The following is a 16,328-nucleotide window of genomic DNA, read 5'->3' as shown; positions in this document are numbered from 1 at the left end:
ATGCTATTTTTTTGTCATTAAAAAGAAAAAAAATCTGTATTTTCTATGCATAAAATGTTTCTGGAAGGATATATAAGAAACTGGTAACACTGGCCATCTAAAATAGAGGAACTGAATGGATGGCTAGGGACAGAGATGGAAGGGCATATTTTTAGTTTATTAATCTTTTTAATTTTACATCTTTTTTTTGAAATATTAAAAAATAAAGATATAAAAATAAGTGCCATAAGATAGGATTTTCCCTCAATAGAATCTTCTACACTTAAACATAAAGCAGAAGAAAAGCATTAAAAATACACATATACCAATAAGAGAAAAAAATGAGAGGTTTATAAAGATATACATTCATGTTTCTTTCCCATGCATAATTCAAATGCAAGGGGAAAAGACGAATAGAGTGAGAAAGGAGTCAGGTGACAAAAGGTGAGGCAAGCTGACAGGTGAGTTGTAGAGAGGACAGAATGGAGCCCCCATATCTCCTAGCCAACGATGTTCAAACCTTGCTAGTTACCCTGTATGCTGGGCTTGGCTCTGCCAAGTGTACACGTTATTTAAAAGAGAGAGAAGGTGGAAAGGTGGAAGAAGACAAAAAGAGGTATGACATTTTTTCAGTTTGTTCTTATAATAAGAAGAAAACCTTACCTCAATTTTTTTCAATACATCTGCAGTATTAGTGAGTGAAGTGCCTTTGCCTGTATCTTTTGCCTTTTTGGATTTGGGGCCTGCTGAAGTAAAACCACTGTTAACACATTTTTCTATAACAGCAATTGTATATTAAATGTCTTTGCCTTTTAATATGCCATCTAGCATGCTGGTAATGCCATAGCAGGCACACAAAATTTGCAGGCTGAATTAATTTTCCTAAAGAATGAACAAAATAAATCAGCACACATCACCAATTTTCCATGGTGAGGAGGTAAACGATAATCACTTAATAGGATATTTTCTAAGACTGCAACCAGATATCTTTACTGAAAATTTGAACTGGCATTTAATGTCCCCAGGGCCAAAACTGCGACAATGTTCCCTCAGGTAGAAGCACTAGAGGGCCAGTGAAAGGCTCTCACAAATGTATCATCTGCACTGGCTTCCTGTTCACTGATCAGGAATTTTAAATAGGGCAATCTTACCAGGTTTGGGAAAATAAAAAACAAACTTCCAGTTATAAAATATATAATCACGAGGATGTAATGCACAGTGCAGGGAATAGGTCAATAATATTGTAATAACTTTATATGGTGATCGGTGGTAACTAGACTCATAGTGGTGATCATTTCATGATGTATAAAAGTTATCACATCACTATGTTGTACACCTGAAATTAATATAATAATGTATATAATATAATAATGTATATAATATATAATATGTAAGTCAACTATACTTCAATTAAAAAACATACAAGTGTAGAATAAATATGTATTTGCCAGTGGTTAAAGAGATGAGACAGAGGTTATATTCAGGGCAGCATAGCATTATCTTTGTAATGAAGATTAAAATAGTTAAATGCAACACACCCATCATACGAATCTGAAAACTCAAAGCAATATAAATAAAATGTTTTAATAGCTTTGGGATATAAAATTTTTTAAGCTATATCAAAAATATTGCATTTTGAGGCTAATGTGAAACTGCAGGGTATAAAGAATTGTTTCACATATATATCCTGCTAGTCAGTTACCAAAACATTATGATATATTACAAAATTGTCCCATGGTGATCAAAAAGTATTACCATTCTTTTCCAAAATCAAACTAAATACCGAGAAATTACTTGGTAACAGAGGAAAATATGGCTCAGAAAGATTAATTTTGTTAAAGATTAACATTTAACCTATAGAAGAAGAAATTTTTAGATTGTGGTGCATGACCCATAACTGATGGAATTTACAATTTATTATGTGATACCAAATTGCCCTTCGGTGAGTCACTGAGTTCAGAACTCCCAAACATACGTATTTGTGAGGTTTTGCTCAAACAAAAGTTATAAAAAAAAAATAGATTTAATGATGGGTAACTATCTCTGTTCCCCTTGAGAGCAAAGACTGTTTAATCTGAATTGTAGCACATAAAATATCATATATGAACAAGCTCTCAATATATATCATAATACTGATGCCAGAAAACACTAGCTAAGAATGTAACTTACATCAAGAAGTCTTTTTCTCTAAGGAGCTTTTATGAAATTATTTAAATTTCATACACATAAATCTGTTAAATGGATATTATAGAACATGGTCAGGTAAATAAACTTATAAAAATTATTAATCTCTTAGCCAAGAAAGTTAGTTGCATATTCAAGTCCACTCAGCAATTTTGGCTATGTATTATTTATAATTGAGAAAGGAGTGTCAAATTATGAAAATTTGTTAAAAGACTGTTTCAACCCCAAAACATTTACATGAATTTTTTTTCATCTTTGGCCAAATACATGCATATATTTCAATTTTTTTGTTTCTTTCAACACCTGCCAATAGCTGGTTCTTCAAGAAACAAACTTTTTCAGTCTTTGGCTCTCTTGGTATTGTCTACTTTCATGTAAATCAGGGGAGGCCATTTTAACAAAAGAGAGAGTATAAGCTTACCAGGAACATAACACAAAAATTATATAATATGCAATAAAAATATTAAGAAGAATGGAAAAAGAAAGTTTTGTTGTTTTCTTTTTCAACAAATGAAAATCCTGATGCACTGGAAGCTTTTACAAATCAGCAATGTGTATATGTGATTCTAGGGATGAGCAGTTGGTGGGATGTATTTGAACATTAATTCCTCCAAATCAGATATATTCTTTTCAGCTCTTTAAAGTCTGCTAAAAATTTGTGATCCACTAGGACATGACCAGTATCATTCAAGCAAATGTTATTTTATTGTGAAAATAATATATTTGTCTAAGAAAAGCCAAGGGTATAAAGGACAGCAGGTAAACTATCAGATCTCAATATATAATAATTCTGTTCTCAATCAAGCTAAATATTCTTATATGTTGTAGCTTTGAAATAAAACAAAATAAAAATACTTCCATTTAAAATATATATGTCAAAATTCACCAAATTGTATGTTTCGAATATGTGCATTTTATTATATGTGAACTATACCTCAATAAAGCTGTTAAAAAGGGGAGGGGGATCTCTTTCAAAAGACAGAAGTCGAGGGAGTACTTCCTAACTCATTCTATGAGGTCAGAATTACCCTAATACCAAAATCAGACACATATTATGAGAAAGAAAACTAAAGATCACTATCTCTCATGAATAAAGATACAAAACTCCTCAACAAAATATTCTTAAATCCAATCCAACAATGTATAGAAGGAATTATACACCACATTCAAGGGGGATTTCTCCCAGGGATATGAGGCTGGTCCAAAATCAATTAATGTAATCCATCACATTAACAAGCTAAAGAAGAAAAATCACATGATCATATCAATAGATGCAGAAAAAGCATATGACAAAATCAAACAGCCATTCATGATAAAAACTCTTAGTAAGTTAGGAACAGAGGGGAAATTCTTCAACTTGATACAGAATATCTACAAAAACACCCTATAGTTACATCATACTTAGTGGTGAAAAACTTGATATCATTAATAATAAAAATCTGACACTCTGCCACTAAGATCAGGAACAAGGCAAGAAAGTTCCCTCTCATCACTGCTTTTCAACATTTCACTGGAAGTCCTAGCTAATACAATAAGATAAGAAAAGGATACAAAAGGTTATGTAGATTGGGAAGGAAAACATAAAACTCCCTTTGTTCACAGACGACATGTAGAAAATCTGAATGAACTGGCTAAAAAACTCCTGGAACTAATAAGCAATTATAGCAGGGTTATAAGATACAGGTTAATACACAAAATTCAATAGATTTTTTATGTATAAACAATTGACAAGTGGAATTTGAAATTAAAAACATAGTACTATTTACATTAGTACCCATCAAAATGAAATACTTAGGTAAAAATCTAACAAAATGATCTATATGAGGAAAACTACAAAACTCTGATTAATGAAATCAGAGAACTAAATAAATGGAGAGATAGTCCATATTCATGGATAGGAAGAGCTAATATCTTCAAGGTGTCATTTCTTACCAACTTCATCTATAAATTCAATGCAACCTCAATCAAAATCCTAGTAAATTATTTTGCAGAAATCGACAAACTGACTCTACTGTATGTATGGAGAGGCAAAAGACCCAGAATAGCCAACACAACACCGAAGAAAAATAACAAAGTTAGAGGACTGGCACTACCTGACTTTAAAACATACTACAAAGCTATTGTAATCAAGACAGTGGTATAGGTGAAAGAATAAATACATAGACCAACGAAACCAAATAGAGAGCCCAGAAAGAGACCCACATAAATACAGAAAAAGGCAACTGGACTTCCACGTGCAAAAAAATGAATTTACACAGACTTTACACCCTTCACAAAAATTAACTCAAAATGGATCACAGACTTAAATGTAAAACACAGAACTATAAAACTCCTAAAAGATAACATAGGAGAAAATTTAGATGACCTTGAGCTTGGTGATGACTTCTGAGAGGCAAAACCAAAGGCATGATCCATGAAAAAAAGAACTGATAAGCTGGACTACATTAAAATTAAAAACTGCTGTATGAAAGACACTGTCAAGGAATAAGAAGACAAGCTACAGACTGGGAGAAAATGTTTTCAAAAGACATATTTGAAAAAGGACTGTGTGAAATAATAGAAAATAATATATATTGGTCTCAGCTCCTGGTTCCTGGCACAGAACTCCTAAAACCCTTATAATTTCCTAAGTGACAACAGTGTGCTTTTTTGTTGTTGTTCTAATATGTGTCTAAATCCCTTGGAATTTACTGCGTGATAGGAGTGCCTTTTGTTCTAAGGAGGTGACACTTGGTGGGCTGCTGGGCAGCTTCAGGATGGGGTGGGTTATCATAAACATCAAGCCATGATTAGAAGCCTGGAACTTTCAGCCTCATCTTCCATCCCTTGGAAAAGAGGAGAAGGGCTGGAGACTGAGTTAATGATTGATCATGCCCATGTGATGAAGCCTCCATAAAAATCCCCAAAGTATGTGGTTCCAAGAGTTTCTGGGTTGGTGAACATATCCATGTACTAGAAGGTGGCACATCCCAATTCCACAGAGACAGAAGTTCCTGCACTGGCGACCTTCCAGACTTTATCTTATGTATCTTTTCACCTGACTGTTCATCTGTATCCTTTATCATAACCATTATTATATAATAAACTGGTAAACGTAAGTAAATGTTTCCCTAAGTTCTGTGAGCTGTTCTAGCAAATCAAATCGAAGGTTGGGGGTGGAGGGCATGGGAACCTCTGATTTGTAGCCAACTCAGACAGAAGGCGTGGGTAACCTGGAGACACACTATATTTGTGATTGACATCTGTAGTGGGGAGTAGTCTCCTGGGACGGAGCCCTTAATCTGTGGGGTCTGTGCTAACTCCAGTTAGTGTCAGAATGGAATTAAATTGTAGGAGACACAGCTGGTGTTGCAGAGAATGGCTTGATGTGCAGGAAAAAACTCCATACATCTGGTGTCAGAATTGCTGTGAATGTGGTAGTGGTGTGACAGGAAAGGACAAACACCCAGCAAGAGTGTTTTTCCTATAGACTATCATCCAAAATATACAAAGAACTCCTAAAACTCAACAATAAAAACACATTAAAAAACCCAATTTCTCCAATGTCTCTCCCACAACCTCATCTTAGCAAGCTTGTACTCGTCCTTCAATCTGGAGTTCAATTGTACCTCCTCAAAGAACCCTTCCCTGGCCTCCCAGTGAAGACAGTGTGTTACATTTAATGTCTTTACTCCAACTGACCGTGAGTTCTGTGAGGGCGAGGATTACTCCTACTTTGCTCACTGTTTTATCCCTCTTAGCACAATGTCTGGCAATAGTAGATGCTCAACAACTTTGTATTCGGTGGAATTATGAAAGAACAACACAACAGAAGCTTTCACTGTGATATTTTATATACACCATAAAGTTCTATTTGACAGTTCCCAAACGTTACCAGTTACGAATGTTTTAGTTAAAAACTTAAAATATAGCCAGTATAATCATTTTAAAACTTTCAAATATGCAAATGAGAATATCTACATAATTGAAAAGTCTTTCCTAGCACATCAAAATTCCATAATTAAAGGAAAAACAATTAAACAAAAAACAAAGAAAACAAAACAAAAAATCAACAGCAAAAGGCTCCAACAAAATAATCATAATGTCAAAAATATTTTAAGAAAAAGCATTCAGAACATTGAGTGTAACATTAGATTGACAGTTCCATATTAAATGGAAGTTAAGCAATAACCTTTTCCCACCTGGATTATTATTATTATATTAGTTAATGTACCTTTTTTGCATTTTTTTCTTGGCATCAACTCTCTAGGGAGTCTTCTCCAATCTGTGTGTACAAAAGGAGAAATATAAAAATGGCAGTCTCCTCTAGGAATTACTGGCACTAGCTATAACTATTTAAAGAACATGATAGTTGCTCATGCAAAGGAAATAAAGTTTCTTAATATCTGACTATACATATTTAGCTGAGATCAAATTATAACAGTGATATATTTTCTCCTTTGAAGAAAAAAAGTTTATTAAAATAGCTTTGAAACAGTGTTATAAAATTTCTACAACATTCTTTTAACAGCTATATAGTATTTATATAATTAATTTCAAATACAGAAATTTTCATAACAAAAAAATGTAGAAAAATATTTATGGGCATGAAAAGTTATTCATGATATACTGGTAAATTAAAAAAGCTTCTAAAACAATACATATAGAATTCCATTTAAAAAATAAACCTACCATATAAATATTTTTATATATATTTGTGCAGAGAAAGCTCTAGGTGGGGGACAAAATATTACAGTAATTCCTTGCGAGTGTTAGGATTACAGCTGTTTTTCTTAAGTGTTATTTATTTAACTACTCTGTATTTTGTAAGTTTTCTGTAGTTGATATGTATTTTTTTTTAATTTATTTATTTAACTTATTTATTTTTGGCTGCGTTGGGTCTTCGTTACTGCGCGCCGGCTTTCTCTAGTTGCGGTGAGTGGGGGCTACTCTTCGTTGCGGTGTGTAGGTTTCTCATTGTGGTGGCTTCTCTTGTTGCAGAGCATGGGCTCTAGGCTTGTGGGCTCAGTAGTTGTGGCTTGTGGGCTCTAGAGCGCAGGCTCAGTAGTTGTGGCGCACGGGCTTAGTTGCTCCGCGGCATGTGGGATCCTCCCAAACCAGGGATCGAACCCGTGTCCCCTGCAACGGCAGGCGGATTCTTAACCACTGCACCACCAGGGAAGCCCTGTAGTTGATATGTATTTCTTATGTAATATAATTTTTTTTTCAGAAGTTAAAATATGTGATCACAATCCTAATACATGCAAAACTAAATAAACAATTCTAATAATTATAGGAAAACTTTAAAATTAAAAATACAAATAGCTATGGAAAAGTAAATGCTCTCCAATTAATAATTGTGCCTGCATTAATTAAACAATTCCTTTAATTTGTCACTTCCTTTTCATTTTTAAGCTTAATCAGAAAAATGAAGCAACATAAAAATAGATAAAAATGCTGCCTGCTAATAAAAGAAAAACTCAGTGTCTTCTGCAGAAAACATTTGTATCTCAAGCTATTTTAGCCGAACTAATAAATTTTGCTTTAAATATGTTTCTTTTTATAAACAATCCACAGGTGATCATGAGAAAGTATTTAAAGAGAATCATTTAGAGATGAATGTTTATGAAGTAGAAGAAATGAGAGACCTAAGACAGTGTTTTCAGAGGGACACAACCTTATCAATAATCGGCACTGAAAAGAAAGAGCACTGTAAGTCAGGAAAGCAATAATGCTGTAAATGCAACTTACACATTTACATACAGGCAGTTTCTATAACACACCAAGGACAGAGATGTCAAAGGAAAGTGAGTTAAAATGAGGAGACCTGCGTTTTAGTAGTATGGTCCATGTCGTCCTGACAGGTCTCTTCATTTCTATGGCAACTGTTAATTTTCTATAAAATGAATGAACTGGATGAGTTCTCTGCAGACCCCTTTCACCTTGTCTCTATCCAAGGCAATTTTGTGAATGTTGAAAAAAAAAAAACTCTCTTAGGTATGGTTCTGTTGAAAAGGTATCTTAACAATCAAAAAGAATCTATGCCTGCTGGAAAGAAAGGAAGATACACAAACTTGGCTTAAAATATTCATAAAAATAGACTTGCTTTCTCCTCAGAAGCTATAAAATCACGCAGGTGCACAGAAGTGAGGATTACTGGTATTAGAGACTAAAACTGTGATTGTGGCAAAAGGAAATGGAAAACCCAATGGTTCTGGTGAGCCCCAGTTTATTAAAAAAAAAACAAAGTATCCTAAGAATTTCCACAAAAACACTTCAACCCTTCTGTGTTACAATATAAAAATCTTTTCTTCTTAGTTTTCAAAAGATATATGTTGCTAATTAATTATAGGAAAAGAGCCAGACTCTATTTTCCTATGGTGAAAATACAAAATTTGTCCTAAAAAATATGGGGTAGGAAGATAGCCTTTAAAGATTATTTGAACATTTTCAGTTTTACAATTACCTGGTATCCACTCTTCTTTGTACACCTTCACATATCTTTTACTATATCTTTCAATATCTAGAAAAAAGATAGAAAAAACACATTTTAAAATAACTGAAAACACCAGGTAACATCTTTTATTTCACATACAGGGAGTTTCTTACATTTCTCCACAATGTGTTCCTGGACACATACTGAACAGTTCAATGAGTATTACATGTTTAGGGAAGTGGCAAGAAGCACCTGGGTATGAATGGCTGGGGGTGAGCAGAGACCTAAACCCTAATTATGGTTCTTAGAATCAGACAATCTGACTCATCTCTAAGAATATTCACAAAAGCCCAAATGCAAGTCAGGAAGCCACTTACACATAAGGGCAGGGGTCTACTTGGCATCTTCTATTTTCTTCTTGTGACACTGGCCTCCAGCTCCCAATCTCTAAACCTTGTATAACTGGAAGGTATTAAGTACCTAAGTGAGGATGGAGGGCTGTTTGCTTACCTCCAGTAAGGTAAGCAAATGCTTAATACACACATTTACTTAGGCTTCTCAGTGAGCTACTTTTCACAATCCATTGGGGAAGAGAATGGGGAAAAGGGTAGGAGTAGGCAAGGTTGGACTTGATGGGGCATGAATGAGCAAGCTGTAAGCCTTCCATGTCACTGCTGAGAACTGTGCAGGGACCTTATGAGCTCACCAAAAATGGGACTGTGGCTGTGGCTCTTGTTCTGCTTTGCCCACTTTGCCACAGGAAATTCCCTCGATGAGGGCCCAAACCCTTTCCGAACAGCACAAGTTAGCAAGTGACACCCTTATACAATAGCTTGAAACCATGGTTCATCATAAAAACTGGTTTAGGAGTATAGTCATGAAAAGCAGAAGGTAATATAAAAGATGAAAATATAAAAATCAAGACCCAAGTAGACACTGATTTTTCTTCCATGTTAAAAAAAATGCTTCCACAGACTCACGGATACAGGGAACAAACTAGTGGTTATGAGTGGGGAGAGGGAGGTGGGTAGGGGCAATACAGGGGTGGGGGATTAAGAGGTACAAACTATTAGGTATAAAATAAGCTACAGGGATATATTGTACAACACAGGGAATACAGTAAATATTTTATAATAACTATAAATGAAGTGTAACCTTTAAAAATTGTGAATCACTATATTGTACACCTGTAACATATAATATTGTACACCAAATAATACTAAGACCATGGTGTTAGACAAAGATAACTAAAATAAAGAGTAGATCAGAAACTAAGACACAAGGCTTTTATAGATATTTAACTGTTTGACTTCAATCTTGCTCTCAAGTTTTCCATCTGTAAAGAGAAGGCCAATGAGAGATTCCCAGCTTCTGCATTTTAAATTTTTCTCCAAAACAGATTGTATATTTTGAAAAAATTTAACCCTCAATTTACCAAGAAAAAATTATTACCATTTATTAATAATAACGGTTACTACCAATGAACCATTTTTATATTTTTGTTACTTTCAAATAATTTACAGAAGAATAAGAGATGTTGAAAACCAACTACTGGAATTCAATTTAAAAAAGCAAAGGATATAAATAGACATTTCTCCAAAGAAGATATACATGGACAAAAAGTACATGCTAAGATGTTCCACATAATTAGTCATTAGGGAAATTCCAATCAAAATTACAATAAGCTATCACTTTATACCCAGTTAGATGGCTAGAACTAAAAAGACAGTAATAAGTGCTGACAACGATGTGGAGAAACTGGAACCCTTATACACTGTTGGTAATGTAAAATGGTGCAACCACTTTGGAAAACAGTTTGGCAATTCCTCAAAATGTAAAATAAAGAGTTACCATATGACTCTAGATATGTACACAATAAAAGTGACATATGTCCACCCAAAAACATGTATACGAATGTTCATAGCAGCATTATTCATGGTAGCCCCAATGTGGAACTGACCCAAATGTCCATCAACTGATGAATGAACAAAATGTGGTATACACATATAATGGAATATAATTCAACCATAAAAAGGAATGAAACACTGATACATGGTTTACTATGTATGAACCCTGAAAACATTATGCTAAGTGAAAGTAATCAGTCACAAAAGAACACATATTATGATTCCATTTATATGAAATGTCTAGAACAGACAAATCACTAGAGACAAAGCAGATTACTGGTTGCCATGGGCTGAGGGGGGGGGAGGGGACAATGGGGAGTGATACTAATGGGTGTGGGGGTATCTCTTCAAGATGATGAACAAGTTCTAAAAATTAGATAGCACTGTTGGTAGCACAATTCTGTGAGTACACTCAAAGGCACTGAAATATTTTAAAAAGTAAATTTTAGATATGTGAATTTTATCTCAATAAAGCTGTTCTTTAAAAAGAAAGAAAACTAATTACTGGGGATTTTAATAACAAAATATAGTAAACTCATTATATTCCACTATTTTCCTGGTTTTGAAGGTATATTCACCCAAAATGAGCTACATCCTTTGAATGCAGCTAACTGCGCATCAACTGTGCATCGTGGATTTGTCATGTACAAGCCTTAAATATAAGCATTTCATATATCCTGATTCCAGATTTCAAATACATCTTTAATAAATTCTAACTATTTCTGTTTTTTCTCACACCTGCACCACCCAAGTGATTCTAGATTACAAATACAATTCTATTAACAGGTTTTAGCTTATCATTACTTCCAATTCTTCTTGTATTTGCACCATCAAAATGTAACACTTTAAAAAACTGTTATGGCTCACACTTTTGTTGAAGAGAGGATGGCCCAGCCATCTTCTTTGATCTATAATTGTAAAACATTTTCATTATTAAATTTATAATTACCAATTAATGTGATCAATCCAATAAATTGTTTCATTTCTACATAATCTATTTCCTTTCAATCATCTTTGTCTTTGCCTTTGCCTTCAGCAGTTGTCTTGTTACAAACTATATGAAATAAAATTTGGTATATAAATACCATCAAAAAAGAAAAAAAATATGGTCACGTCATTTTAGCAAACAGAATTTTCAAGGTTCCTATCACAAAATATTATGCGAAAGATTAACTGTATGAAAATACCGTATTTCCTTTTCATTCTTAGAGATATACTGTTTACTCATTGATTCATGAGTTCATAGTAGAGAACAGTTAATGAAAAATGATGAAATAATACCTATGATGATGAAACAGAAAACTATTTCAAGATGCAAGAAAAATAAGATCACTAAGGTTCAAAAATGTATTTTAGATTTATGAAAGGGTCCAACTGGCCAGTATGGTAATGCTAAGATAATATGAATTTTTTTTCTTTTCTAAGGCAAATTCTCTTTGTTCTTTGGAAGATGTCTATGAAAAAATAAGTAATGAATATCAATCATTACATAAAATAGTAAGAACTGCTCAAAAAGAAACTAAAAAATTAAAAGGGACCCTGACAGTATATTGAGAGTTAATAAACCAAACAAACTCCATTTGTTCAATAACAGACCTTGTGGTCATAATGCAGGTAAATGTATGATTTCCATTAAGCTTCTGAAAATGGCTTACAGAACCATCACCACTGTCACTCCTGTTTCTAGCTCAGAGGACCCCAGTGGTTCAGGAACCTGAGCTGGGAACCACTGGACCAGATGCTCTCTATGCACCTTTGCAGCTAAAACTCATTAAAATAATAAAATTCATTGATTCATTTCTCTTTATTAAAAAAAATAATAAATTTCATTGCAGAGAAAATACCAGCCATTTCTATAATTCTACCTCAGAACACTACAAACAAGCCTTGAATCTATCACAACATGAAATATGTTTATTCTGTGCCCTCAGTTCTTTGTGAACAAATCTCAGTGCCCTGAGCCACCAGCCATTTGATTATCAGGAAGAGATCTCCTACCTTATTTGTCCAAGTCTGTAGAGCTTTAGTTCTTTACATTAGTCCGTAAGTCTCTCTTTCCTAAAGCACATAGGTAGTGAGTGATGAGATAAGGCTGGTGAAGATACAGAGATGGAACACTATCTAGAATATGGCTCCCTATGACAGTTGTGTACTTCTATTCAATCTGGCCAATTCTTTTCCATTCATGGTGTGTATATGCACACTATATGTGTGTGTGTGTGTGTGTGTGTATGTGTGTCTATGTGTGTGTGTATATATATATAATGTATATATACAGTATATATAAACCTGTATTCACACATATATTTTTTTAAAAAGCCTTTATTTTCTTTTTATTTATTAATTTATTTCTTTGTTTATTTATTTAACATCTTTATTGAAGTATAATTGCTTTACAATGGTGTCTTAGTTTCTGTTGTATAACAAAGTGAATCAGCTATACATATACATATATCCCCATATCTCCTCCCTCTTGCGTCTCCCTCCCACCCTCCCATCACATCCCTCTAGGTGGTCACAAAGCACCGAGCTGATCTCCCTGTGCTATGGGGCTGCCTCCCACTAGCTATCTATTTTACATTTGGTAGTATATATAAGTCCATGCCACTCTCTCACTTCGTCCCAGCATACCCTTCCCCCTCCCTGTGTCCTCAAGTCCATTCTCTACATCTGCATCTTTATTCCTGTACTGCCCCTAGGTTCTTCAGAACCATTTTATTTTATTTTTTTTTTAGAATCCATATATACATGTTAGCAAACGGTATTTGTTTTTCTCTTTCTGACTTACTTCACTCTGTATGACAGACTCTAGGTCCATCCACCTCACTACAAATAACTCAATTTCATTTCTTTTTATGGCTGAGTAATATTCCATTGTATATATGTGCCACATCTTCTTTATCCATTCATCTGTCAATGGACACTTAGGTTGCTTCCATGTCCTGGCTATTGTAAATAGAGGTGCAATGAACATTGTGGTACATGACTCTTTTTGAATTATAGTTTTCTCAGGGTATATGCCCAGTAGTGGGATTGCTGGGTCGTATGGTAGTTCTATTTTTAGTTTTTTAAGGAACCTCCATACTGTTCTCCATAGTGGCTGTATCAATTTACATTCCCACCAACAGTGCAAGAGGGTTCCCTTTTCTCCACACCTTCTCCAGCATTTATTGTTTGTAGATTTTTTGATGATGGGCATTCTGACTGTTGAGAGGTGATAGCTGATTTTAGTTTTGATTTGCATTTCTCTAATGATTAGTGATGTTGAGCATTCTTTCATGTGTTTGTTGGCAATCTGTATATCTTCTTTGGAGTAATGTCTATTTAGGTCTTCTGCCCATTTTTGGATTAGGTTTTTTGTTTTTTTGATATTGAGCTGCATGAGCTGCTTGTAAATTTTGGAGATTGATCCTTTGTCCGTTGATTCGTTTGCAAATATTTTCTCTCATTCTGAGGGTTGTCTTTTCCTCTTGTTTATGTTCTCCTTTGCTGTGCAAAAGCTTTTAAGTTTCATTAGGTCCCATTTGTTTATTTTTTTTTTTATTTCCATTTCTCTAGGAGGTGGGTCAGAAAGGATCTTGCTGTGATTTATGTCATAGAGTGTTCTGCCTGTGTTTTCCTCTAAGAGTTTTATAGTGTCTGGCCTTACATTTAGGTCTTTAATTCATTTTGAGTTTATTTTTGTGTATGGTATCAGGGAGTGTTCTAATTTCATTCTTTTACATGTAGCTGTCCAGTTTTCCCAGCACCACTTATTGAAGAGGCTGTCTTTTCTCCATTGTATATTCTTGCCTCCTTTATCAAAAATAAGGTGACCATAGGTGTGTGGGTTTATCTCTGGGCTTTCTATCCTGTTCCATTGATCTATGTTTCTGTTTTTGTGCCAGTACCATACTGTCTTGATTTCTGTAGCTTTGTAGTATAGTGTGAAATCCGGGAGCCTGATTCCTCCAGCTCCATTTTTCTTTCTCAAGGTCGCTTTGGCTATTCGGGGGTCTCCTGTGTTTCCATACAAATTGTAAAAAATTTTTTCTAGTTCTGTGAAAAATGCCATTGGAAGTTTGATAGGGATTGCATTGAATCTGTAGATTGCTTTGGGTAGTATAGTCATTTTCACAATGTTGATTCTTCAATCGAAGAACATGGTATATCTCTCGATCTGTTTGTATCATCTGTAATTTCTTTCATCAGTGTCTTATAGTTTTCTACATACAGGTCTTTTGTCTCTTTAAGTAGGTTTATTGCTAGGTAGTTTATTCTTTATGTTACAGTGGTAAATGGGAGTGTTTCCTTAATTCCTCTTTCAGATTTTTCATCATTAGTGTATAGGAATGCAAGAGATTTCTGTGCATTAAATTGTATCCTGCTACTTTACCAAATTCATTGATTAGCTCTAGTAGTTTTCTGGTAGCATATTTAGGATTCTCCATGTATATTATCATGTCATCTGCAAACAGTGACAGCTTTACTTCTTCTTTTCTGATTTGGATTCCTTTTATTTCTTTTCCTTCTCTGATTGCTGTGGCTAAAACTTCCAAAACTATGTTGAATAATAGTGGTGAGAGTGGACAAACCTTGTCTTGTTCCTGATCTTAGAGGAAATGGTTTCAGTTTTTCACCATTGAGAACGATGTTGGCTGTGGGTTTGTCATATATGGCCTTTATTATGTTGAGGTAAGTTCCCTCTATGCCTACTTTCTGGAGGGTTTTTATCATAAATGGGCGTTGAATTTTGTCGAAAGCTTTTTCTGCATCTATTGACATGATCATATGGTTTTTCTCCCTCAGTTGGTTAGTATGGTTTATCACATTGATTTGCATGTATTGAAGAATCCTTGCATTCCTGGGATAAACCCCACTTGCTCATGGTGTATGATCCTTTCAGTGTGCTGTTGGATTCTGTTTGCTAGTATTTTGTTGAGGATTTTTGCATTTATGTTCATCACTGATACTGGCCTGTAGTTTTCTTTCTTTGTGACATCTTTGTCTAGTTTTGGTATCAAGGTGATGGTGGCCTCATAGAATGAGTTTGGGGGAGTGTTCCTCCCTCTGCTATATTTTGGAAGAGTTTGAGAAGGATGGGTGTTAGCTCTTCTGTAAATGTTTGATAGAATTCGCCTGTGAAGCCATCTGGTCCTGGGCTTTTGTTTGTTGGAAGGTTTTCAATCACAGTCTCAATTTCAGTGCTTGTGATTGGTCTGTTTATATTTTCTATTTCTTCCTGGTTCAGTCTGGGAAGGTTCTGCTTTTCTAAGACTTTTTCCATTTCTTCCAGGTTGGCCATTTTATTGGCATATAGTTGCTTGTAGTAATCTCATGATTCTTGGTATTTCTGCAGTGTCAGTTGTTACTCCTCCTTTTTCATTTCTAATTCTATTGATTTGAGTCTTCTCCCTTTTTTTCTTGATGAGTCTGGCCAATGGTTTATCAATTATGTTTATCTTTTCAAAGAACCAGCTTTTAGTTTTATTGATCTTTGCTATTGTTTTTGTCATTTCTTTTTCATTTATTTCTGATCTGATCTTTATGACTTCTTTCCTTCTGCGAACTTGGGGGTTTTTTGTTCTTTCTCTAACGGCTTTAGGTGTAAGGTTAGGTTGTTTATTTGGGATTTTTCTTGTTTCTTGAGGTAGGATTGTATTGCTATAAACTTCCATCTTAGAACTGCTTTTGCTGCATCCCATAGGTTTTGGGTCATCGTGTTTTCATTGTCATTTGTTTCTAGGTATTTTTTGATTTCCTCTTTGATTTCTTCAGTGATCTCTTGGTTATTAAGTAGTGTATTGTTTAGCCTCCATGTGTTTGTATTTTTTACAGATTTTTTCCTTTAGTTGATATCTAGT

At 34.4% G+C, this 16,328-nt stretch overlaps 1 protein-coding gene across 2 annotated transcripts in view; it reads right to left on the bottom strand.

The window, feature by feature from the left end:
* The window catches only part of POLR3G (RNA polymerase III subunit G), a 39,042-nt gene that overhangs the window by 7,503 nt on the left and 15,211 nt on the right, over nt 1-16,328 (bottom strand). Inside the window, exons 4-6 of one of the 2 annotated variants that reach the window (XM_068533792.1) lie at nt 8,609-8,665; nt 6,377-6,427; nt 643-725 (exon numbers count right to left, since the gene is read on the bottom strand). In XM_068533792.1, coding sequence (XP_068389893.1) covers nt 643-725; nt 6,377-6,427; nt 8,609-8,665 — 191 coding nt within the window. The remainder of the gene's footprint in view (nt 1-642; nt 726-6,376; nt 6,428-8,608; nt 8,666-16,328) is intronic. The other variant, XM_068533799.1, reaches the window with a different exon arrangement.

Source organism: Eschrichtius robustus, chromosome 2, assembly GCF_028021215.1.
Source record: "Eschrichtius robustus isolate mEscRob2 chromosome 2, mEscRob2.pri, whole genome shotgun sequence".
Taxonomy (NCBI): domain Eukaryota; kingdom Metazoa; phylum Chordata; class Mammalia; order Artiodactyla; family Eschrichtiidae; genus Eschrichtius; species Eschrichtius robustus.
Note: the sequence above shows the minus strand (reverse complement) of the source record. Positions and strands in the feature narration are given on the sequence as shown.